Consider the following 27128-nt stretch of genomic DNA (forward strand, 5'->3'; position numbering starts at 1 on the left):
CAGCACCGAACTTCAAGGGAAGCTGCAAAGAAAAGCAAACTGGTATTTCCCTCCCCCTCTCCCCCCCACACACTTTTTTTTAAGCTTCTTTACGATACATAAAAAAGGCCTTAGAGATTTTTCCCCCCAATATTTTCATATGGTTTTGTTTTTTGTATTAGACATTCCGAGCTGGTTTACTCATAGCTTTTGCACAGGTATAATTGTATCGGTTTAGAAAACTACATAGTTCAATTGGTGTAACCCACTACTATGAATACAATTAAATTGATATTAAACTGTGGCATATTGATATTATAGTGGCATTTTCCTTTGGTGAATTTACTGAAATTTCTAAATCAATATTGTTACGTCAGTGCAAAAACTGTGCATAGACAAGCCCCGAAATATATCTACCCTGGGAGACTCTGTGGATGCCTGGAAGAGCTAGTGTGTTTTTGACATGACAAATGCCACTGTAGTGAACCATGATTAATTGACAGTGGAACTGATTCTTATTCAGGCAATTGAAATCTCTTTGGTTTTTGTTTGCCATTGTTAACACCTATTTGTCTCAGACACTTGTGAGAGAAGCTCTTCTTGTTAGGGATTCCACAACCCTGCTCCTTCAATTAAGAGCTGAAAACACTTAGGGCACGTCTTCACTACCCGCCGGATCGGCGGGTAGCAATTGATCTATTGGGGATCGACTTATCGCATCTACTGAAGACGCGATAAAATCGATCCTCGATGGCTCTGCCGTCGACTCCGGAAATCCACCGCGGCAAGAGGCGGAAGCGGAGTCGACGGCGGCGGTCGACTCACCGCCGTCCTCACAGCCAGGTAAGTCGACCTAAAATACGCAACTTCAGCTACGCTATTCATGTAGCTGAAGTTGCGTATCTTAGGTCGACCGCCCCCCCGTAGTGTAGACCTAGCCTTACAGTACATGCTTCTAGTCAGCCAAGAAGGACTCTGACAAAAGAGGAAAGACAAGGCTTGACGTTCCTAATATTTCCAAGGGGGAAAAACAGAAGACTCTTCAAAAGAAAAATACAGCACCTTTCAGGCCTTCTTTATACATCTTAAAGAAAAAAAAAAGCCATACATCCAATTTCATTTTATTTTGCAGGTCATCTTGAAGTTCAGTGCTATTATTTTTAAAAATAACTAAAAGTGGCTGATAATTAATGTGAGATTGCCATTTGTCAGTATCAGTTTACATGTGATAGATTTTCCCCAGAACCAGATTAGTAGGGTTCATAGCTCTCTCTCTCTCTCTCTGATGTATGGTGTTTCTACCATCCTTTAATCCATCAGCATTACCATATTTACCTTCTATTTAGCAAAATACTTTTTTAAAACAATAGTAATATTTTCTCTGCTTTTACCTCTTTCTCAGCATTTTGATTATTTCCCCCCAAGAAAGTTTAAAGACACAATAACCAGGAGAACGATGGTGACACTGAAGATAATATTTTAAAGACATAAAATATTAAAATAAATATATAACTATTACCCTATACATAATAATATTTGCACTTTGCACTCACACTTCATCTTTGAGTCTCAAATAGCTTACAAAGGTGGATAAGGCATTATTATGTTCATTTTATTGATGGGCAAACTGAGGCATACAGAGGTTAAGTGGCTTGACAAAGGTCACAAAGTAAGTCATCGATAAAAGTAGGAATAATAATCTAGTTTGCCTCAATCTAGATCACACTGTCGTATAATCCCCTTACATGCAAATTATTATAATTATCTATTATTCCCCATGACATGTAAACACCTGCATTATGAAGAAAAGTTCTTATCTCAGAAAGTGTAAATCACTGATATTTTAGGCCTCAAACCTGCAAACACTTAAGAATATGCTTAGTTGATGTATGGGACTTCAATGGAACTACTTGCATGTGTAAAATTCTGCAAAGGCCTGTTTTTGAAGGCTCAAGGCCTAAGATATCAAAAGTCCTGATTCCCCTTTGATTTACACAGTTGCACTTTGGGAGTAACTCCACCGAAGTCAATGGAGTCACACCAGTGGAAAACTAGAGTAAATCAGAGACTGAAGCTCCCTGATCTTCATGCGTGACATAGTACAGTCTGCATTCATTACTTTTTAAAAATAAGTGTCATTTAAAACCATTTTAATCATTCACTTCAGAATCAGAAGAGTGAGGAAATCATGCAGAAAACACCCTCCTTATGACCCCCATGGTCTGAGCATCTGAATCTTAGGAAAAGCGCATTGGGGTTTTTTCTTGTACACAGGTAATTTCTCTCATTGGTGCTCATGGGAGTTGAAGTTATTTGTTAAGGGAGAATGGACATTCCCAAATTTTCAGCCTCACGGAGTTTCCCATCAGTGGTAAGAAAGTGGACAGGATTTGCAAATGAAAAATAACCCCCAATTGCTGATTAGCTATTATATAAGGACTGGTCTGTATTAGAAACTTGCACTAACTAAAATCTAGTTATACTGGTTCAAATCCCTAATGTGGATGCACTTGAGATGGTATAGATTATGTTTAAACAGATTTACCCACTGTACTAAAGCTACTACATTAAACCAAATTAGTTTAAGTTTGATTTAAACCGGCTTAAGTGCATTCTTATTAGGGGTTTAAGTTCATGTCTATAAACATTTCCCCTACATCTTCAGCTCTGCTTGCGGGGGAACAAAAACAGGACGAAAAGCATTAAAGGGTTGGAAGCAGCTTGTGTGTTGCAGATGTACAAGTCTGAAGCCTTTTCACAAGAGAGCTGTATTTTGTGGGAAACACATTGCCCGGTGGCTTAGTGCGGAGGATGGGGGATAAGAATTGGGTGGTAGTTTGTAAAAAAAAATTGTCTCCAATATACAATTTCCAAAAGCTGTGAAAGATCAAGGAAATGGTTCTGACTGCACCTCAGAGCATCTAAAACCTTCAGGTTTATGGAGCTCTCTTTGACCTTTTAAAGCCTTCTGTAGAGGCTAAATGTCCTGCTTTGTCATAAAGGTGGCACGTAACCGAATGCTTTTCTCCCCTACATTTGTTGCAATGTTTTCAAGCAAACTTTGCTCCGGACCTGGTAACAAGGCAACCTTGTGGGAGCCAACCTCCACTTCATCTCTATGCTAAAACTCTTCCAGCCTGACCTCTTGGTCTGTGGTAACACTCTCTTGCTCCTTTTACTGCAGTGTTTCTTGCCACGAGGGACCCAGCCAGTTGTGTGTAGGTTCCTCCACTACTGTATTTGGATTAAAAAACAAAAAATCCAAGGCAGATTTAATTGAAAACCTCACTTTCTGGCTGGGAGAAAAAAACCCTTTCCCTTAACAAGCCTGTATACCAAGGATGTTTTATTGGAGATTCACTGGGAATTGAAAGGCTCAGAGAAGTTAGGTTTATTGGTTTTTCTTCTCTTTATTGCTTTACATGTCTCAGCTTTCAACCTCTTGCCCAAAAAACAACGTATTCTTAAAAAGATCAAAGATTTCATCTGTGAATTGCTGCCATTCAGTGGATGTTTCCAGGATCAAAACACAATTTCTGATGCTTCTTCTCTATTTAAGTTGTATGTGTTAAGCAAACCAATGCTCTATTAACAAATATTCAGTCCTTCCCCCACTGCCTTGCAACCTGTGTTGTCCCGTACACCTGTTCAGAGTGGATGTAAAATGCTACCGGGCGTGAGTGGAGGATTATGATTTGTTAGCATTTTACACTCAAGTTGCACAGCTGAAAGTGATGACTCGATGTGCAAAGTAGTGGCAAATCAGGGCCACACTCTTTAGGGAGGAATGGCACCTTGAAAACGTGAAAAGAAAGCTTCACTGGTTTCCCATGACCTCAACACAAATACACGCTGCTGTATTTTATTATTTTAAATGATTAAGGCAATCCTTGTCTATTAACAAATGCTGCATAATCTTTGTGTATCTAGACTGGGTTTGGGAGAACTTAATTTCAAGTGTTAACTAACACGCTTAAGATGGCGAGAGATTCTACTTTCTTTCCCCTTCACACTGGGAAATGAAAACCAAAGGTGTTCTGTTGTGTTTCCAGAAATAATAAATGCCTTTTCTGCATGACCATGGAGCTAGGATCAGGCACTCTGTTTGCAACGGACCCATTCGTTTTCTGGCACTGTTAAGGGTTTGAGTTTTCTTTCTTTTCTGGTTCCCATGTCAGCTAAAAGGAAATTCCCCTGTAATTACATCAGATTTGTTAATCTCAAGTGCAGAGTGAATCTGGGTTGCAATGTTCACCTCCCCACCTCTTTTCAGCTCTGGATTTTGTTTTCCTTGTGGACTTGTAGTCACATTAAAAACAGTATATGGACTATGTCTATATATATATTGTCTACATAAATATATGCTGTGTACATACCAGGCAGCTGGGTCGTATTCAGCCCAGACCCGAATGAACTCATCCAGGTGATGGGGTCCTAGGATGGAAGAGTCTCGTGTCAGGTACTCAAAGTTGTCCATGATTACAGCCACAAACAGGTTCAACATCTGCATAAGGATGTTGGGGTGGGGGAGGAAAGAAACACACTTGCCTTTTACCTTGTGGATTCGATGTAAGATGTGTAACTGAAGAATGAAGCTGCAAGTTGAGAATACACGTATTTGCTTAGTGCGAGGTGTGGTTTCTCCACATCCCTATGTTTGTCTTGAAGTCTCCCACTTTTTAATCTTTGTTGCACCCTCATCCTCATTTGACGTGGCACTGCAGCCACTAGTCACCCTTCAGGCCAGCAATAACTGGAGAAATCCTCCCTTGGGGCCTGTAATCATAGCTCCTCATTCATTAATAATAGCATGTTAACAGGAGACCTGCCCAACCCTACTCCACAGGCTAAATGCACTTTCCTTTTCCCGGAGCGTCAGTCACTGCAGGAGCAGAGCAGGGTGCAGGCACATGGAGAGGCAAGGGAGAAGAGGAAGCACCCCGCCCATCCTTGCAACTAACAGGATCTGCAACCCTTCCACCAATGCCCAGCAGCATGTTCCCCTCCACTCCATACAACCCCACCCTAGAGCATCCATCTCTGCCTCAGCATCCCCAGACAACAGCTCCTGACCCTCCACCAAAGTCTCCCCAGTACCAGCAGCTCTCCACTGAGAAGGTGGGTCCCCATCCAATAGCACCCACCTTCCTCTCCAGAATCCACAAACCCACCCCCATCAACCACCTACATCAGACACCCCCCCATCCCGAAATTGCCATGTTTTCTTGCCAGGATGCCAAAGAGACATAGGATGTGACTGCAAAGGATTGTGGGATTGGAACCATCACCACGGATTGTTTGGGGAGGTCCTGGGTAGAGAACCTTTGAGAACTCCTGGTTTAGAAGTCTGCTGTGAGTGTCAAGAAATAAGATTAGAATATGCTGGCTTAGCTTTTTCTTCCTGGCCGCAGAGCCAGGATCAGGAACTCCATTTGGCCCATTCTTTTTGGCAGCATTAAGGTTGTTTTAGGATGATCAGTAGCCCATATAAAAAGAGCTGCTGGTCTAAGTCCATTTCCCAGGCATGCGCATCACAAAGCCCAACACCGCAAAGGGCACTAATCTGTCATGGGGCTAATGGCTCTTCAGGAGAATTAGGGCCTACTTGACTCATGAAAACCTTGTGGGCTACACCTGGCAGCAATCAGGTGCTCCGGGTGATGCCCCTTCTGCTAATGAGCAAGGGAGCAGCTTTAGCTAGAAAGAGGCTGCTAGAACAGAATAAAGGGCACATTGATTAGAAGGAAGGGGGAGAGAAAAGGTTCTCTCTCTAGAGAAGCCATGCAACTGGCGTAGGCTGGAAGGAGCCCACAGGGGGTAGACTAGGTCTCTGTGGGCGCAGGGCCTGAATGAGGGCTTGGAGTTGACAGTGAGAATGCCAAGAGAACTGTCCGGGTCTGGAGAAGGGAAGCAGTGGCAGAGCTCCTGTTATTGGGCTCTGGGACAAGAATGGGCCTAGGCCTCCGTCCCACAGAGCCCTGCGGGTGGAAACTGGCTCCATGGAAGGGAGTAAGAAGGAGCGTGATGTGGCAGAAGAAACCTGTTGGGAGCAGAGTAGACTCTTGTGGGGGAAAGCCCTGAGCTAGGGCCTACAACGGTGTGACCCTAAGAACTCCTGTAACCACACCCACGCACTATTTTAATAATCTTTGTACCTTATGTTGTAGCACTTCACAAAGTAATTGTTCACTGGTCAATGATGTCAGGATGAAATGTATGTAGCAACATTACAGGTCAAGTTCTGAATTCCCTTTGTATGACAATACTGGCCCATGTTCAAGACTGGACAGCCGGGCCTGGGTAAAAGGGTTAAACAGGTTTGTCCTAAACAAAGGAACATGGGTTCCCTTAATTTACACATATGCAGTAAACAGGCCCATAAAGCTAAGAAGGGGAGGAGATTGAAAGAAGCAGAACAATTTGCATTTTCGCAAACAGCATGGTCCTTCACCACCAGACTTCATATCCCTTCCTTACAAATTGAATAAACTGTACTTTGGGGGATGACCTTCAGAAGAATCCATTTCAGACGTTCAGTAGACTATAAAAGAAAGAGGCAAGGAACCCAAGTTCTCCTAAGATGATAAAGGAACCAGCACTTTGAGCTTCCAGAGAAGATCGTGACGTGTGTGTGTGTGTGTGTGTGTGTGTGTGTGTGTGTGTGTGTGTGTGTGTGTGTGTGTGTGTGTGTGTGTGTTCAGCTGTCCTGCTGGAAGACTGTGGGTGAGAAAAGCCATCGTGAACCCACACTTTATGTTGCCAGGTTGAGTTTTAGTTACTAGAAAGCATGTTTCACTTTTGTTTTCTTGTAACCATTTCTAACTTTTTCTCTTATACTTGAAATCACTTAAAATCCCATCTTCTAAGTTGTAAATAATAAACTTGTTTTACTTTTAATCTAAACCAGCAGTGCTGTGTTAGAACTAAAGTGCTTGTTAACTCCAGTTAGAGTGATAAGATGTTGTTAACTCCAGTTAGAGTGATAAGATGTTGGGTTTTCTCTCTTTAAAGGGTCAAACGGACCTTATTGTTCCTGTGAATATTGCAGGAGAGGACTGGACATTGCAGAGCACATGGGTTTGGGAACATTTGGGACTGGGAGTGCGTTGGGGTCACCCTGCTAGTAGTAACCGATGCTGGGGGAAGCCAGGGTGGGGTTGTAGGCAGGCTGCTGGGGTCAGAGTTGCTGATCCAGGGATGTGTAGGGCATAGACATTCAGGGTGTCATCTGCATGCAGCAGAGCACTGAGGCACCCAGGGGTACATGGCAGGTGATGGCAAAACCCCTCACTGGTCTGGATTGCACCCCAGAATGTGACAAATGGATAGAAGGCAGGTCAGGCTCCCATGGGAGCAAGGCGACCCCAGAGATAAAGTGCCAGCGTCCCTGGGGGAATCCTGCTGGAGAAGTAGTAGCTACTAGTTTGGCCCGAGAGAGGCCAAAGAATTATTACACTGGATTTGTTTGGACTTTATGACTTGGCCAGAGGGCTGAGCCACAGAAGGCCCTGCCAGAGGCAGATGGCCAGTAGGAGGTGCTGGGAACAATGTCCCCTCGCAGCTTCGCACGCTGACGCAAGGGGACACCACAGGTGGTGAGCACACTACCTTACCCTCCCTTGATGACCCCCTCCACAAAGAGTCAAGGACTGAATGGGCCATGGAGAGTAAAGTTCCTTCTCATCGCCTAAAGACAGTCCCTGCCTGGCAGGACTGAAGCACGCTGGGGAACACTGGGACACTGCTTCCCATGCTACTTGCTGCAGTGGATCAAGAGAGGAGTTTGTTCTTCAGGGCTGCTAATCCAGCACCTTTCGCCAGTGTGAAATTCAATACATGTGTATTATTGTAACAGGAAACGTTTCTCTCCGTTACTGAGGCAGTTATGCTGAATGATACAATCCCGGGCATAACTGGTACAAGGTGACTCACTCTCTCTCTCTGGAGAAACATTGTTTCCTTATTCATAATGCAGGCAGAAAGTGCTCCAATCAACTAACCCATCATTCGGACGTATGCAGCTCCTCTCCTGAGAACATTCCCCAGTGCTGCTCAGATCAGAGCAACTCAAGACACAACAGCTCAGATGAACGGGTTTTGAACCTGGAGGTCCTCTGTTAGGATCTCAGAGATGAGACTCCTCAAAGGGACCCCAGGGATGAGAAGGATAGTATGCAAAAGGCCTCTGCCTCCAATGGCAAGATCTTAATACACAGGTTGGCAAATGTTCCTGAGAGATAAGGGTCCAACCCAACTTCTATTAAAGTCAATGGAAAACCTCACACTGACTTCAGCAGGAGTTGAATCGGGCACAGAAGGTAGGCTAGGAAGGTCACAAAAGACAGGTAAGGTCTTGTTAGTTTCTCTCACCCAAAAGGTGGAGGTGATGCCCCTGTGCCAGATAAAGACCTGAGAAGCACAAGGCAGCTTTCTATATTTCTGCTCTCTATTCCCGGCGCTGATGTGGGTGCTGCTTCGTGGCATGACATCTGCGCACCAGGAAATAGTGCAGCGGAGCAGTTTGCCAGCTCTCTGCTTGTGATCAACAAAATTAAACAGAATTTAGCGGTCTCCAGCTCAGCAGCAGCTGCAAGTCATTAAAATGAAACCAGGCAATTAAGTCGGGGGTTTGAGTTTGTGCTGTTTAAAAGAACCCTGCATCCTTCCGTACTCACGAGGAAGAGGGGGTGCATCTTTGGTTGGGGGATCGTGTACAGGATGTGCTACTGCTGTTACGCATGACCCGCTAATAAAGACATCCCCAATCCCTAACTTACTGCCACAGTAATATACTATATGAATGTCAATTAATCACTCTTTAGACCTTTCTTCCAATTTACATGGTATTACTAACCCCATTTTATAGGCAAGGAAACTGAGGCAGAGAAAAGTGAATTGACTTGATTACCTGGTAAAGTGGAGAACAGAATCCAGGTATCCTTATTCTCAGTCCCATGCTCCAATCTACTAGAATTCTTTCAGGGTGTCAACAAGCATGTGGACAAGGGTGATCCAGTCGATAAGTGTACCTGGACTTTTAGAAAGCCTTTGACAAGGTCCCACCACAAAGGTTCTTAAGCAAAGTACAGTCATGGGATAAGAGGGAAGGTCCTCTTATGGATTAGTAACTAATTAAAAGATAGGAAACCAAGAGTAGGAATAAATGGTCAATTTTCACAGTGGAGAGAGGCAAATAGTAGGGTCCTCAAGGATCTTGTACTGGGACCTGTGCTGTTCAACATGTTAATAAATGATCTGGAAAAGGGGATGAACAGTGAGTTGGCAACATTTGCAGATGACACAGAATTACTCAAGATAATTAAGTCCAAAGCTGAATGTGAAGAGTTACTCATCAAACTGGGTGACTGGGCAACAATATGGCAGATGAAATTCAATGCTGATAAATGCAAAGTAATGCACACTGGAAAAAATAGTCCCAACTATACACAAAAATGATGGAGTCTAAATTATCTGTTACCACTCAAGAAAGAGATATTGGAGTCATAGTGGATAGTTCTCTGAAAACATTTGCTCACTGTGCAGTGGCAGTCAAAAATGCAAACAGAATGCTAGGAACCATTAGGAAAGGGATAGATAATAAAACAGAAAATATCCTTAATGCCACTATATAAATCCGTACTATGTCCACACCTTGAATATTGCATGCCACTCTGGTTGCCCCAGCTCAAAAAAGATATATTGGAATTGGAAAAGGGCAACGAAAGTAATTAGGGGTATGGAACAGTTTCCATACGAGGACAGATTAAAACGACTGGGACTAGAGCCCTGCAAATCCGCGGATATCTGCATCTGCGGATGTGGATATCCGCGGACCATTTTTGCAGATTGTGGATCAGATGCAGATACAAATTTTCTATCTGTGCAGGACTCTAACTGGGACTGTTCGGTTTAGAAAAGAGATGATTTACGGGGGATATGACAGAGGTCTTCAAAATCATGGATGGTATAGAGAAGTGAAGAGGGATGTGTTATATACCCATTCACATAACACAAGAATTAGAGATCACCCAATGAAATTAATAGGCAGCAGGTTTAAACCAAAGAAAAGGAGGTACTTCCTCACACAACGCACAGGCAACTTGTGGAACTCATTATCATGGGCTATTGTGAAGGCCAAAAGTATAACTGAGTTCAAAAAACAATGTGATACTTTCATGGAGGATAGGTCTATCAATGGTTATAAGCCAAGATGGTCAGGGACACAATTCTATGCTCTGGGTGTCCCTAAACCTCCAACTGCCAGAAGCTGGGACTGGGCAATGGGATGGATCACTCAAAATTACCCTGTTCTGTTCATTCCCTCTGAAGCATCTCACGCTGGCCACTGTCAGAGACACGGTACTGGGCTAGATGGACTATTGGTTTGACCCAGTATGGCCGTTCTTATCTTCTTAAGGATCTGGGAATGGACCGTTGAAAGTGCTTAAGGGTACGTCTATACTTACCCGCTGGTTCGGCGGCAAGCAATCGATCTTCTGGGATCGATTTATCGCATCTTGTCTAGACGCGATAAATCGATCCCGGAAGTGCTCACCGTCGACGCCGGTAATCCTGCTCCGCGAGAGGAGTAGGCGGAGTCGACGGGGGAACCTGCCTGCCGCGTGTGGACCCGCGTTAAGTACCTTTAAGTTCGAGCTAAGATACTTTGACTTCAGATACGTTATTCACGTAGCTGAAGTTCCGTATCTTAGTTCGAACTGGGGGCTTAGTGTGGACCAGCCCTTAGTCACTTACGAGCATAAATCCCATTTTACAAAGTAAGAGACACTTAGGAGACTAAATCTGAATGAAAATCAGTGGGACTTAGGTTTTTTAATACCTAAGTCTTTTTTGATCATAGGACTTAGACTCCTAAATCACTTGGGCACTTTTGAAAAGGTTACTCCTAGACTATACTTTTTCAGGATCCCTTCTGCTACCCCCAAAATGCATTAGGTGCAGTTACACTTAATACTGCCTCCTCAGTCAGAAACACCAATAAGAAGAGGTGGCTATTGAAGGAGGTGAGAGTTTACATGGTATAAACCTGATGTTTCATACAGCTTCCCTCCTGCCTGCCTGACACTGAAGGCCACTGACTACTCCAGGGCAGCTGAGGCCAATGAAATAATTCCTGCTGAAGGTACTCGGCTCATTTTGTGGAACTGAAGTCAGTACATTTGGCTAGTATGTACATCTGACCATGTGTTCTCTGATACACATTAGCTACACAGCAGGTTGTTCCATACATAATAATTGCAATCCTAAAGTCCTCACATCCATGGCATCTTTTTCGAGTTTGGGGCTTGATCCAAAGAAGTCGATTGGAGTCTTTCTTCTGACTCCACTGAGTGTTGGATCAGGTTCAGGTTGGGAGTATCTGCTCACCCCCCTTAGGATCAAAGAAAATGATTCTCTTACAACCTGTTACAGCCCCCCCAAGCCTCAGAGTAGGAGTCAGGGGCAGGACCCTGTCTCCTCTCCTCTTTCTGCACTGCCCAGAAGAGGTGGTTGGCCACAGGGGGGAGTGCATGTTGCACTGCCCAGGGCCATGTCTACACTACCCACCGGATCGGCAGGTAGTAATCGATCTATCGGGGATCGATTTATCGCGTCTCATTTAGACGCGATAAATCGATCCCCGAATCGACGCCCGTACTCCACCTCGGCAGGAGGAGTAAGCAGAGTCAAAGGGGGAGCCGCGGTGGTCGACTTGCTGCCGTGAGGATGGCCAGGTAAGTCGAACTAAGGTACTTCGACTTTAGTTACGTGAATAGCATAGCTGAAGTTGTGTATCTTAGATCGATCCCCCCCCCCCCCTCAGTGTAGACCAGCCCTAAGTGAGGACACAGCAGGTGAACTGGGAAGCTATGGGAGGTTGTTCTCCCATGAAGGTGGTGCAGTTTTGTGTAGTCCCCAATGCAGGGCTGGGTTCAATACAGGTTTATTTAACTGCTACAGAGCAACTTTTACAGTTGCTCTATTTTTTAGTTTCACTTTATATCAAAGAGTGCAAATTAAACAAGGAAAATGATGTCAAACCGGACATCCTTAAAGCCCCTGAAGTAATGTTAAAAACCAATACATTACATAATTTCCCCCAACTCTGTGATGTAACAAAATCTAATAAACCATAAATACACACCCTGCTGGCAAGGCCGCTGTTCTATAATGGTTTAATCGTTTGTGGGGAACCACATGTTTTATTGCAATGAAGTGCCAAGTACATTTTTAAAAATGAGTAATGAGTGTGTCTCAAATATTGCAGCTGGCTTACTTTTCACGCTCTATTTTGGAAGCCCCGCCTCCTTTCCTTAACTCTTCAGCCTGGGGCCTCCCCATGGCCTGCCAATGAGTGAAGGGTGTCAGCCCAGAGCTTTTGGGAGCACTGACTCAAGGCGTAAGATCATTCAGGGCTGTATAGGTCACAGATGTACGCCAGCCTCCCATTCCGCTACTCCATTTTGAGTGTGAAAGTTGGCGTGATTCGGTGAGGTTTTTCCACGGGGGAGGAGGGGGCGGGGAGAACCTGAGGAATGTTAATGGACTTTAAAATAGAGAATTTCTGATGTTAGGTTAGGGATTTGTACAAGGAAAGCTTTAAAGTGGTGGAGTGCTAAAGGAATCAGTAAATGGAGCAGTAACTTTTTATCAGCTTCCAAGGTGCTACAAATTTTAATCCACACAGGGAGGAGTGAGATGTCAGATGCCAAGGAGAGGGCTCCAGTTGGCCAAAGGACCTCATGGTGACCTAGGAGGTGGCATGTCTCCCTGCAATATATAAATGCCATATGAAGCTAGTTTTCCTGGACGGAGTCTTTTGTGGGTAATAGGGATTGGCTGCATTTGTGAAGTTCCGATTCATAGGGCACGTCTTCACTACCCGCCAGATCGGCGGGTAGCGATCGATCTATCGGGGATCGATTTAGTGTAGACGCGATAAAATCGATCCCCGATCGCTCTGCCGTCGACTCCGGAACTCCACCGCAGCGAGAGGCAGAAGCGGAGTCGACGGGGGAGCAGCAGCGGTCGACTCGCCGCCGTCCTCACAGCCAGGTAAGTCGACCTAAAATACACAACTTCAGCTACGCGAATAGCGTAGCTGAAGTTGCGTATCTTAGGTCGACCTCCCCCGTAGTGTAGACCTAGCCATAAACAGCTCTTAAATTTTAAGGCAATCTCTTGTCTGTACAGTGGAAAGCAGTGAGGGATCATATGTAGGCTAGAACAGATAAATCCTATTTGCCTTCTGGTAAGTTTCAGAGCTGTGATTTCAACTCTTCAGTCTCTGAGTTTGTTCCCTGTGTGCCTGATTCTCCATTCTCGTACACTGATGGAGTTATGTCAGCATAAAACCCAGCATCGCTGAAGGCGGAATCAGCCTCCAGGAATGGATAGCCTTTCATGTGTTTGCAAGGGATTTGCAAAACATAGTTTATGTTAAAAGACTAGTTCCAGTCCTGCCTGATGAACAATGGGAGAATCAGCTACAGCAGCGTGGTGTGCTTCTTTCACCTTCATGACTGAAAATTTCCCAAACACCATCAGTGGAAAATTATCAGGTTTTTCCCACAACAAATAAAATACAAACTTGGTGCTTTCCTGCTGCTTTCTGAAAGCAACATAGAGCCGATGGTGTCCCTACCTCCCCAACCCCTCCCCATTCCGAATCCCATTCTTCAAAAGCCCATATAAAAATTGAGACAAAACAGATTAATGTTTAATTCCATAAATTAGACCCCCTCCCCCTCCTGGGGAGAAAGATAAAAACTGGTGCATTAAACTAATTACTAAATTATCTCTTTGGAGATTAAAGGGTTTTTATCACCATGATAATAAATGCTTTTTAATGGAACTGTCTTGTAATGTTGTCTAAATCATCATTAGGGAGCAGCAGAAAACAAGGAGGTGGGAAGGAGAAGAGGGACCTACTTCGTGCTAAGTGCGAAGGGAGCTGGAGGAGTTAGTGAGGGCTGATGTGATGCCTGCAGTTTGATAAGACAGAAAGGAAGCAGAAACTGGGACTGACTTACCAGAAAGGAACAAAGGAAGATGAAAGAGACGAAGTAAAAATAGGCAAAGTCACTGCCACATTCGTTTTTGGTGAGGCCGGAGAGTTTGTCGCAGGCTCTGTTACTGAGGCAGGACAGCATGATCTCGTGCCAAGCTTCCCCGGTGGCACTCCTACAGATGGGGGACAAAGTTTCAATGAAAGGCAAAAGCGTGAGTTCTTTTGACTGCAGAAATGTACACCATTAGAGCTAATCAGAGCTCTGCCCAGCACACCTGGTCCTGTTACAGGAGATCAAATTAACCAAAAAGACACCCTCTAACAATCTTTTCTAAATTCTATTTTGAATTCCTTTATCAATTTTTTGTTACAAACTACATCTTGCTTCCATCCATGGCTAGCTTTTGTGTGTTCGTATGCATTCTTGGAAGCAGTGTGCACTGGCATTTACTGTACCTGATTCATTTACCAACTTTGTGAAAGAAAGAAATGAAAAAGATTCCCCTCTTATGAAAGTCTCCTGGGTTTTTCTTTAACTTCTTCCCCCCTCTCTCTTTCCCTGTGTTCTATATAGCAGCAGTTCCTGTAGTAAGAAACAGATGTAAATATAACCTTAAATTTTCCCAAAGTGACTCCCAACTGTCACACGCTATTTAAAAATAAATTAATTCACCAGTCCCAGAGGCACTCAGCCAAATGTACCTTCTCCCATAGCAGTAGTCACTTCTTGTCTCTTTTCCAAGCATTCTTCCATCAAATGACTGAAACTTAGCTTGTATGCAATGTAATTGCCGCCACGTTGGTCCCAGGATATTAGACAAGGTGGGTGAGGTAATATATTTTATTCCACCAACTTCTGTTGGTGAGAGAGACTGGCTTTTTGAGCCACATCGATCTGAAGAGCTCTGTGTGTCTCGAAAAGCTTGTCTTTCTCACCAACAGAAGTTGGTCCAATAAAATATATTACCTCACCCACCTTGCCTCTGACACTTAGTTTCAGATTAATAGATTATAAAGCCAGAAGGGATCATTATGAGACTCTAGTCTGACTTCCCGTATATCACAGGCCAAAGAACTTCACCCAATAATTGATGCATCAAGTCCATAACTTCTGCCAGAGGGCCTGATTCTCCATTGCCCGGAATCTTATGTAGCTGTTTACACCTGTGCGAAGTGGGCGTAAAGTGCTGCAGCTCTGAAGTCCTAACATATTTGTTATTCCATTTGTTTCCCCCCCCCTAAACTTTACAAACTCCATAGGATATTACAGCATGGACTGTTAAAACCTCCCACACAGTACCCGACTCATGTGCCTTGACCCTGATCCTGGGGCTGGTTCAATTCCTCGTGCAAGTCAGAGCAGCCATGAGACTTCTCCTAGTTGTGCAAGGTGCAACTGGGGATCACCAGAGTCAGGCCCCAGACCTTTGTCCACCCTTCTACAGTGATGGTACAGCACAAAGCGAGCAAAGTCAGCTCTAGGCCACTCAGGAATTCCCCCTATTCTAGGAGTATCCTCAGCTGGCTGGTTAAACTAACTTTACAGTCTCCAGTGCTGCTGCAGCTGTGAAAAAAAAAGGGCTATACCAGGGGCCAGGATCTGGCCCAAAGGATCCAGGGGCAAGATTGAAAAAAATCTGATTTTATTACAGTTAAGAACATAAGAACGGCCATACTGGATCTGACCAAAGATCCATCTAGCCCAGTATCCTGTCTTCTGACAGTGGCCAATGCCAGGTGCCCCAGAGGGAATGAACAGAACAGGTAATCATCAAGTGATCCAGCCCCTGTTGCCCATTTCCAGCTTCTGGCAAACAGAGGCTAGGGACACCATTCCTGCCAATCCTGCCTAATAGCCATTGATGGACCTATCCTCCATCAATTTATCTAGTTCTTTTTTGAACCTTGTTATAGTCTTGGCCTTCATAACATCCTCTGGCAAGGAGTTCCACAGGTTGACTCTGCATTGTGTGAAAAAATACTTCCTTTTGTTTGTTTTAAACTTGCTCCCTATTAATTTCATTTGGTGACCCCCAGTTCTTGTATTATGAGAAGGAGTAAATAACACTTCCTTATTTACTTTCTCCACAGCAGTCATGATTTTATAGACCTCTATCATATCCCCCCTTAGTCATCTTTTTTCCAAGCTGAAAAGTCCCAGTCTTATTAATCTCTCCTCATATGGCAGCCGTTCCATACCCCTAATCATTTTTGTTGCCCTTTTATGAACCTTTTCCAATTCCAATGTATCTTTTTGAGATGGAGTGTCCACATCTGCATGCAGTATTCAAGATTTGGGCGTACCATGGATTTATACAGAGGCAATGTGATATTTCCTGTCTTATTATCTATCCCTTTCTTAAGGATTCCCAACATTCTATTCACTTTTTTGACTGCCGCTGCACATTGAGTGGATGTTTTCAGAGAACTATTCACAATGACTCCAAGACCTCTTTCTTGAGTGGTAACAGCTAATTTAGACACCATCATTGTATATGTATAGCTCGGATTATGTTTTCCAATGTGCATTACTTTGCATTTATCAACATTGAATATCATCTGCCATTTTGTTGCCCATTTACCCAGTTTTGAGAAATCCTTTTGTAGCTCTTCGCAGTCTGCCTGGGACTTAACTGTCTTGAGAAGTTTTGTATCATCAGCAAATTTTGCCACCTCACTGTTTACCTCTTTTTCCAGATCATTTATGAATATGTTGAATAGGACTGGGCCCGGTACAGACCCCTGGGGGACACCATTATTTATCTCTCTCCATTCTGAAAACTGACCATTTATTCCTATCCTTTGTTTCCTATCTTTTAACCAGTCACCAATCCATGAGAGGACCTTCCCTGTTATCCCATGACTGCTTACTTTGCTTAATAGCCTTTGGTGAGGAACCTTGTTGAAGGTTTTCTGAAAATCTAAATATACTATATCCACTGGATCCCCTTTGTACACATGCTTGTTGACCCCCTCAAGGAATTCTAGTAGATTGGTGAAGCATGATTTCCCTTCACAAAAATCATGTTGACTCTTCCCCAACAAATTATGTTCATCTATGTCTCTGACAATTTTGTTCTTTACTATAGTTTCAACCAGTTTGCCTGGTATTGAAGTTAGGCTTACTGGGGTCACCTCTGGAGCCCTTTTTAAAAATTGGTGTCACATTAGCTATCCTCCAGTCATTTGGTACAGAAGCTGGTTTAAATGATAGGTTACAGACTACAGCTAGTAGTCCTGCAATTTCACATTTGAGTTCCTTCAGAAGTCTTGGGTGAATACCATCTGGTCCTGGTGACTTATTACTGTTTAGTTTATCAATTTGTTCCAAAACCTCCTCTAATGACAACTCAATCTGGGACAGTTCCTCAGATTTGTCACCTAAAAAGAATGGCTCAGGTTTGGGAATCTCCCTCACATTTGCAACCATGAAGACTGATACAAAGAATTCGTTTAGTTTCTCCGCAATGGCTTTATCATCCTTGAGTGCTCCTTTAGCAACTTGATCATCCAGTGTCCCCACATCCTGCTTCTGATGTACTTACACATTGTTTTGCTATTACTTTTTGAGTTTTTGGCTAGCTGTTCTTCAAATTCTTTTTTGGCCTTCCTAATGATATTTTTACACTTCATTTGCCAGAGTTTATGCTCCTTTCTATTTTCCTCACTAGGATTTAACTTCCATTTTTTAAAGGATGCCTTTTTGCCTCTTGCTGCTTCTTTTACTTTGTTGTTTAACCACAGTGGCCCTTTTTTGGTTCCCTTACTATGTTTTTTAATTTGGGGTATACATTTACGTTGAGCCTCTATTATGGTGTCTTTAAAAAGTTTCCATGCAGCTTGCAGGGATTTTGGTTTTGGTGTTGTACCTTTTAATTTCTGTTTCACTAATCTCCTAATTTTTGTGTAGTTCCCCTTTCTGAAATTAAATGCTACAGTGTTGGGCCGTTGTGGTGTTTTCCCCGCCACAGGGGTGTTAAATTTAATTATATTATGGTCACTATTACCAAGCGTCCAGCTATATTCGCCTCTTGGACCTGATTCTGTACTCCATTTAGGACTAAATCAAGAATTGTCTCTTGTGGGTTCCAGGACTAGCTGCTCCAAGAAGCAATTATTTAAGGTGTCAAGAAACTTTATCTCTTCATCCCATCCTGAGGTGATATGTACCCAGTCAATACGGGGATAGTTGAAATTCCCCATTATTATTGAGTTTTTTATTTTAATAGCCTCTCTAATCTCCCTGAGCATTTCACAGTCACTATCACCATCCTGGTCAGGTGGTCGGTAATATAGTCCTACTGCTATATTAATATTCAAGCACAGAATTACTATCCATAGAGATTCTATGGTACAGTTTGGTTCATTTAAGATTTTTACTTCATGTGATTCTATGCTTTCTTTCACATATAGTGCCACTCTCCCAGAAATTAAGAGATTTATTTCAATCAGATTATTTTAAACTGTATAAGCAAACCAGAGTGAGCTAATTTCATGTCTGTCTGGCTCTACACACACTCCATTAATCAAGATCCTTAGCAGGATATCCAGTTACAAGCATTACATCATCAGAATAAAATTTCATTGGCTGACCAAAGCCTGAGCCCCTGACATTGGTGCTAGCGGCTTGCGGAAGCAGTAGCCTTATGCAAAAATTAACCATTTCTTGTGCATAACATATAGCACACCCAGCTGTCAGTGAAATATACACAATAAAAGGCAAAGCTACCAAATATTGAGGGTTGTTTTTTTCTCCTTTTGTTAGAACCACAGAAAAGGCAACAGACGGCTGAAAATATTGCTACAATTCACTTAAAAGTGGATTCCTTTTCCAACGCGAATGAGTGCAAGTGGAAATGGATTCATTCTGAACCACAAGTATCTTTGAAATATGAAATTTCAAGTTGGTCATGATGCAAAAATAACCGTTAAGTTGAATCTCTCAAAACAGCAAACTCTGAGTGGCATAAACTCACATGAAATGAAACAGGAATTTGTGTGCAAAGTCTGGCAGATACATTTCCAGCTGATGTGTACAGCTCTAACCAGGAGGAACAGAAAATGGAGGGAGGTATACTTCACTACAACTGCTGCGCTTGGAGGACTTCTATTAACTCAAATAATCTCAGCAATTAAGCTGGCACATGAAGACAGAAACTTATTTATTACTCATGTGGAAAACCTAAAAGTTCGTAGATTTTATTTTATTTACCTGAACAATAGCATCAGGGCTTGCAAGAAAGTTCTGAAGTTGTTGTGTCGATTAATTGAGGTATCATCATCTAGTGCAATGTTTCCAAATACCTGCAAAAGAAAACAAAAGCATCAGGACCAAATGCAGCCTGGAGTAAGCTCCCCTGGGAATCTCTGGTCGCAAGTCAGCAGTGATGCATGAGAGCAGCACAGTTGGCATAACTGGGCATAAAGCAGACGTTAGAGAGGGTGGTAATGTAACTTGCATTGAGTTGACATTCAGCAGATGGGCAAAATAGGCGTATCATATACTGTGGAGGCAGGGGTGGAGCAGGAAAGACGTCAAACAGAAGAGAAGATGGCCTGGATGCAAATCCAGCTGGCTGTCCCCAAAACTGATGGAGCCAATTCAGCTTTAGCATACGCAGGTGTAACTTTCATTTATTTCAATCAGAGTTACTTCCGCTTAACACCAGGGCTGCATTGGATCTCCAGGGAATATCAGATGGAAAAAACACTCATTTCGGATACCCAGGGCCCAATTTGTCAGTGCGTCTGAGCGCTGTTTGGCACAGGACCTTGGGGTGGGGGCAAAGGTGGCTTTATGCCTTCTCTGCACCTCTCCTATTCTGGAGTCCGGGGAGCTCTTCACCTTACTCTGAAATAGGCCCACTGCTGGAGGCAGGCTGTAGCAATAGCTTGTCTAATGCTCTGCGTCAGCACGGCAAATCTTAGATTTTTAGATATTGAAGCCAAAATGTTACCTGCATGCCGATAATGGCATAGATGAAGAAGAGCATCGCAATGAGGAGACACACATAAGGCAAGGCCTGTAGAAAAACCAACAGGGTCAGCATTAACAAAGCAGGGCCACAGACTAGCCAACAGTCTTTACTCATTATTGGTTAGCCAGGTGCTTCGTCACATTGTGTGTGGTTTGGATGAGAGCACTAGCAAGAGAAACCGGAGCGGCTGTGGCGCAAAGGAGACCTTCAGAAGATACATTGCTGGCAGCAGGTCTTGCCTTATTACAAACCATTAGGATTTTTTTATAGAGTTAGTTTCCCCCAGTGTTATATTGCATACATATCCTTGTGAGTAGACAGAACCTACCCAGAGAGGAAGCAATAACAGACTGCATGGTGCGTACTTTAGCTTAGAAACGACATACCTTGGCAGTTCTCAGGCAAAGTTACACAGTGATAAAATAGCTATTTCTAAAAAAAAATTTAAAAACGTTCTCTGAGAAAAATACATCTACAAAGAAGCAAGCATTGGTTTTAATTGGGCAGAAAATTACATTGGCGGGAAAAAGTTTTCATGATCAATCATTAAGGGCTAGACTTTGACTCGGCCTAGATGCCCATGCTGAGAGTTAGTACGGACCCAATCTGTGCAGGTCACCAGGACCTTGCATCTGGGTGAGCAGGAGTGATGTGCCTGCTCGCTCCTCCCCCTGGAGCAGATGGGAGGGGAGGAGAATGGCTGGAGCTGCATCTCCTCCATAGGACAGCTAGAACAGCTGAACCAGCGCGGTGTGGGGGAAGAGAGACGCTGATAACCGGGAACTGTAAGTGCTCAGGATCAGGCTCTTCTGTGCCTATGTTTCCACCCATGTAAAAAATGGGGACAATAATATTGTTATTCTGAGGGCTGGGCACTCAGACCACCTCACTGGAGCTGCGGGGCGTGATGACCCATTCAAGCTAAATGAGGGAACAATTAAATGCCCCTTTCTTTAGCAGTAGCTGAAACAAGGGAAAACCATCGCCCGAGGCCAGACCGCATGCAGTCCTGGGCCATGCAGTCCAAGGAGTTTCCTGGGATTCCGATAACAAATGCAGCGGTAGGGGACTGATTTGATTGCAGCCATGGGTGAGAGAGGGGGGGGGGGGAGCAGGAGAAACACCTCAGAAGCACGGAGAAGGCAGCAAGGGAGCCTGACAGACTGCCAGGGAAGCACTTGTAGCGTGACCCTGGGAAAGAGCTGAGAGAGAGCCCTTTTGGGCTGAGTGCTGGCTGGAAAGAGGCTTGGAAACTGCGAGCAAAGAACCTGTCTCTCGCTGTTTGATTCCTGGAAACAGGACTTGGTACATTCCTTGCAAATAAACAGGATCATACCAATGAATATACCTGACTCCATCGTCGATTTCTCCTCCCAACAGAAACAACCTACAAGACCCTGAAAATCAGTGAACCGCTTGGGCCAAAGAGGGTAACAATCCTTATCTGCCTCAGGGTGGAGTTGTGAGGACATGTTCATTCATGTCTGCAGTGCTTATTGAGTCAGATAGAAGTTGCTACAGAAGTGCAGTGTATTATCAGCAGGCAGTGGGGACACACTTTGGTTTCCAGGTCGAATCATCAATCAGTCTTGGATAGGGTCGTATATTAAGCAGAGTGCAGTTTCTCCATACGAGGCCATCTCTGTGGATGAGGGGAAAGCAGTGGATGTGTTATTCCTTGACTTTAGCAAAGCTTTTGATACGGTCTCCCACAGTATTCTTGCCAGCAAGTTAAAGAAGTATGGGCTGGATGAATGGACTATAAGGTGGATAGAAAGCTGGCTAGATCATCGGGCTCAACGGGTAGTGATCAATGGCTCCATGTCTAGTTGGTGGCCGGTATCAAGCAGAGTGCCCCAAGGGTCAGTCCTGGGGCCGGTTTTGTTCAATATCTTCATTAATGATCGGGAGGATGGCATGGACTGCACTCTCAGCAAGTTTGCAGATGACACTAAACTGGGAGGAGTGGTAGATATGCTGGAGGGTAGGGACAGGATACAGAGAAACCTAGACAAATTGGAGGATTGGGCCAAAAGAAATCTGATGAGGTTCAACAAGGACAAGTGCAGAGTCCTGCACTTAGGACGGAAGTATCCCATGCACTGCTACAGACTAGGGACCGAGTGGCTAGGCAGCCGTTCTGCAGAAAAGGACCTAGGGGTTACAGTGGATGAGAAGCTGGATATGAGTCAACAGTGTGCCCTTGTTGCCAAGAAGGCTAACGGCATTTTGGGCTGTATAAATAGGAGTATTGCCAGCAGACTGAGGGACGTGATCATTCCCCTCTATTCAGTATTGGTGAGGCCTCATGTGGAGTACTGTGTCCAGTTTTGGGCCCCACACTACAAGAAGGATGTGGAAAAATTGGAAAGAGTCCAGCTGAGGGCAACAAAAATGATTGGGGGCTGGAGCACATGACTTATGAGGCGAGGCTGAGGAAACTGGGATTATTTAGTCTGCAGAAGAGAAGAATGAGGGGGGATTTGATAGCTGCTTTCAACTACCTGAAAGGGGATCTAGACTGTTCTCAGTGGTACCAGATGACAGAACAAGGAGCAATGGTCTCAAGTTGCAGTGGGGGAGGTTTAGGTTGGATATTAGGAAAACCTTTTTCACTAGGAGGGTGGTGAAGCACTGGAATGGTTTACCTAGGGAGGTGGTGGAATCTCCTTCCTTAGAAGTTTTTAAGGTCAGGCTTGACAAAGCCCTGGCTGGGATGATTTAGTTGGGGATTGGTGCTGCTTTGAGCAGGGGGTTGGACTAGATGACCTCCTGAGGTCCCTTCCAACCCTGATATTCTATGATTCTCTTGCCCCCCAAATGTTTCGGATCATCTGACTTTGGCCTGTATCATTACAGATGTTATTAGCGATCTTGCGACTATCCGGCTCTCTTAGAAGTCCAGCCAAAGTATTTGGCTCATGCAGCTGCAGCTCTCTCTCTCTCTCAAGACCAGGCCGGGTGACTTGCTCAAGATCTGGGTGACTTGCTCTTTCAGTGGCAGAGGTTGATCCAAACCCAGTGTCTCCCGAGTCCCACTCTTGTATTTTAACTACAAGCCCACCCCTTCCACCATTCTGTGGGCACCGGTTTATTTCGGAGGAGGAACATTCTCAGTCCAAGGGTGGGAGATGTTTTTGGTTAGTTTTAAACTGGCTGCTGTAGCTATGATAGACTAAAACCCTCCCCCACCCAGCCCATGGATTGAATCCTTAAGGAAAGTGCTATCAAACAAATGTCATGGGGTGTTTATTTTAAAGCATACCAGCCATAGCAATAGGCTCTTTAATTACACGGCCTGACATCTAGGCGAGAGTGGAAATGTTGAGGGCGTATTTGAAACCACCAGCTTGCCTGCCCCACGGTCTCTCAAAGGACTTTAAATACAATCTCATTGTAATGAACTCAAGTTCCAGCTCTCCAGGCTGCAGCCTGCACAGCATACTGCTGCCTTCCTGCTGTAGTGATACGAGCCCCATCGCCAGCCTCCGACACCTCCCCATTTATTTCAAAACCGTGTGTTGAAATCCCACAGAGGGATAGCTCAGTGGTTTGAGCATTGGCCTGCTAAACCCAGCGTTGTGAGTTCAATCCTTGAGGGGGTCACTTAGGGATCTGGGGCAAAAATCTGTCTGGGAATTGGTCCTGCTTTGAGCAGGGGGTTGGACTAGATACCTCCTGAGGTCCCTTCCAACCTTGATATTGCGCTCAGGTCCTCTGAACAATCCTTTCCCACTTCCCCTGGCCATCTAGCAATGCCCTTGACCATATCCCCTTCACCTACTCTTGGAGGAAGTTTCTGCTACCGGGAACATCCTGCCTCGCTGACTCCACGTCACATTCCAAACATGCTCCCTCTGGACTTCGCTTTCCCTTTGCAGTTATTTATGGATTAACTCTGTAAGGCATTTGCAGGGGGGTAGTTTGCATGGAAGGCCCTAGACACAATAAACCTGTACTATTGTTCTCAGGAGAGCTCCTGCAGCAAAAACTTCCATGCAACGATCTAAAGCAGCGGCTGTAAGACCTCAAGCTAGAGGGAAGCTGTATACGCAGTAGAAAGCCTGACAGATGATACCTAGACATACAGAGCAGTACATCACACACTCTGCTGTAACTCAGTATGCACCTAAGTCAGGGTAGGGAAAAATGCAGTTAGCTGCATGCGGATGTGGGCTAATGGATAGATCTGCACTTTGAGTCCTTGGCTAACAGGAGAATGTAAGCTCTTTGGGGCATCTTTTACTTGTGTCTTTGTACAGCACCTAGCACCATGAGGCTGAGGCCTCTACCACAGTAGAAACAATTAGTAATAATATATGCTAAATATTATCATTGCAGATGGTCTGGTGACTACACTGAGACATCCCTATAGAATTTAGGAGAAAATGATAGCCTTCCTAATCTACAGAATGTAATTACAGCCCTTCTACAGAATTAAAATCCAAACAAGCCCCACTCATTCTCTACCTTCTATAGGTTTTGGAAAGCCCTACTAAATATCTGTAGACCCCTACTGTTTTTGCCGTTGTTACATTCTAGAAGAGGTTTTGCAGCAGACAGAGCAGGAGACTGGAACGTTGCACTCCTGAGCTTTATTTCTGTGTCTGCAACTGACTCGCTTTGGGGCCGATTTTCCAAGGTGTTGAGCACCAGCAGGATCCACTGTTGTCAGATGTTAGGGGTACTCAGTGCTTCTGAAAGTCAGACCAAGGAGGACCTTCATCAAGTTAATTACCCATCTTACAGAAAGGTTATCAGAGAATGGCCTTCTAGGGATGCTGAAAAGCTTAGTTCTTTAGTATTTGATGTCCTCATCTGGAAGATGCTACAGAAGTGCAAAGCATTAGCTGATCCCGCTCGGCTCTCGAGCCTGGCTGCCACTCACCTTAAAAGACTGTACAAATGTCCAGAGCAGAATGCGGATGGTGTAACCCTGGCGAAGAAGTTTGATAAGTCTGGCTGCCCTGAAGAGCCGCAGGAAGCTGAGGTTGATGAAGTTGTCCTGTGGAAAGTAAAGGTTTTGTGTCCTTCAGAAATTAACGCGACTAGAAACCACAGCCCGCAAAAAAGAAATTAAAATTACCGGCTTCACGATCTAAGCAGCAAATCGGCCACCAGAAAACCTTCCAAAAGAAACATTCGTCAGTGCAGATCACTCCACATGCAGTAAGTCGAGAAAACCCCTCTCTACAAAAGCCCCTCCCTCGGCTATTGGGTAAATAATAAAAAGAAAAATGGCCCTCACACGCTTTTCTTTGAATTCTTGTTTTCTTTATGCAAAGCAGGTTTCCCCAAACCGTTAAGGAAAGGTGATGGTGCATTATTATTATTTGCTATTGAGTGGGATTGTTTTGAAGCCTCATTTTATTTTTATTAGAGTGAATCCAACGTAAGCCAAGGGAGTCTCTAACAGTGGGAACCATTAGCCTCTTCCATGACAAAGGAAGAGATCAGCCAATCCACTTTAAAGCGCCCTCCTTTTAGAAATATTTACACAACAGGTGATAGGACAGGAGCCTTGCTGAGAAGCATTGCTGGGGCATGACCATTATCTTTAGAAGCCTGATCATTTGAAGACTAGAGTGACTTGAGAGAAGGTTGAATGTTCAGCAGCAGGGGTTGCCCTTAGGAGCCTGCTGACTTATTAATGATTCATAAATATCCCTTTTAAGGTGGATCAAAGAAATGCCAGGGATTTTGATTTTCATTTGATTGTTTTGGTTGATTCTCCTCCTCCCTTCCCTTTTCTTTTATTTGACCGAAAATAGCTCAGCTAATGAGCTAATCTAGAGGGGGGTCTTTCCAAAAGAAAACATGCAAACGTTAAAATAGGAGGGCCGGGGGGAATCTAAGTAGATTAAAAAAAAAAAAAAAGTCCCCCTGCCTGCGCTGATCCCAAATCTCATGAATGTGAAACTTTAACCCCAGGAATTAATTTGACAAGGTTAACTACATAAAATCCCACCTAGTATTAAGCAATGGAGGGGGTGACACAATCATAAGGAGGCCTTGTAGCTAAAGATGAATCAGTATAGGCTTCCCCTTGTTCCATCTCCCCCCGCCCTCATCATCTTTTACCACAAGATACCTGCTCAGATTAAAGTGACTGAAAGCTCTTGTTTATTTGGGTGCATAGCTCATGCTGAGTTTTTAGGCGCTTGTTTGATCTATGAACTTATTTAAATGCCAGCTCAGCAATTGGGCCAATAGTGCTGCATTCCACCGAGACCATCAACTGGTTCAAGAAATCAGTTTCAGACATGCACTTGTTTTGTGTTTAAAAGGCAAGCGGCTCAGAGTTAGGCATATACTGTATGTCAGACTCAATCCTAAAATAAAGAGAAAAGAGAAAAGCACAGAGATGTTCAATGAAAGAGCAGACAACACAAAGCTATTTCTGGTCTACAACAGAAGGCAGATCATGGCAGGCAAAACGCAAGCAAGGATTCTCCTGGGCTCTTCAAGGTTAGCAAAACAGAGCGGAGGATTCAAAGATTATTTCTTAAAACTATACTTTTCTCTAGGTTGTTGCTCCTTCATAAAATACCTAGCAGAGCTCAGCTCAGCATTAAAGGCCATCTATGGACAGGAGTCAGATTCTGACTGTGGTTACACAGCAATGTCAATATATCCGAACTTCATTGCTTTAATCTAGTCTTCAACCTAAACACACGGTCTAAGATCTCGAGTGGTCAGTTGCATCTGTGCATAGTGGGGGTACATATCACCACTGGAATTGGGGCGCAGTTCATACTGACCTTGTGCAGGCCTGATCCAAAGCCCAATGAAGTCAATAGAAAGACTTCACCTTATTAGCAGGTGTTGGATCAGGCCCCATCTGACCACATAAGGTGCACGACTTCGGAGAATCAGGCCCTTAACTCCCATTGAGACAATAGGTAGATATGGCGTGATATTTGGGCCAGATCCTGCACATACAAACACGCACACGACTACCTTCCTCATACACGACTACCTTCCTCATATAAGTAGTTCTGTGCACATACAGTAAGTGTGAAAAGGATCAGGCCCTGAGTTTATAAAACATTAGAAGTGCATTTATACAGCATTTCCCCCCCTAAGGATTATTACCGCATTTGCTTAGTAGTAAAAACGCTATAGTTTGTTTTGTCCAGACTCCAGTTAGAACTCCCTCA

The 27128-nt window shown here is 44.1% G+C and overlaps 1 protein-coding gene across 1 annotated transcript in view; it reads right to left on the bottom strand.

Annotated features, from left to right (window-relative positions):
* CACNA1B (calcium voltage-gated channel subunit alpha1 B) overlaps positions 1 to 27128 on the bottom strand; it is a 502784-nt gene that overhangs the window by 46687 nt on the left and 428969 nt on the right. The window contains exons 36-40 of the mRNA XM_065418603.1: positions 24857 to 24973; positions 19948 to 20013; positions 19203 to 19294; positions 14013 to 14163; positions 4356 to 4483 (exon numbers count right to left, since the gene is read on the bottom strand). Coding sequence (XP_065274675.1) covers positions 4356 to 4483; positions 14013 to 14163; positions 19203 to 19294; positions 19948 to 20013; positions 24857 to 24973 — 554 coding nt within the window. The remainder of the gene's footprint in view (positions 1 to 4355; positions 4484 to 14012; positions 14164 to 19202; positions 19295 to 19947; positions 20014 to 24856; positions 24974 to 27128) is intronic.

This window comes from Emys orbicularis, chromosome 18 (assembly GCF_028017835.1).
Source record: "Emys orbicularis isolate rEmyOrb1 chromosome 18, rEmyOrb1.hap1, whole genome shotgun sequence".
NCBI lineage: Eukaryota > Metazoa > Chordata > Testudines > Emydidae > Emys > Emys orbicularis.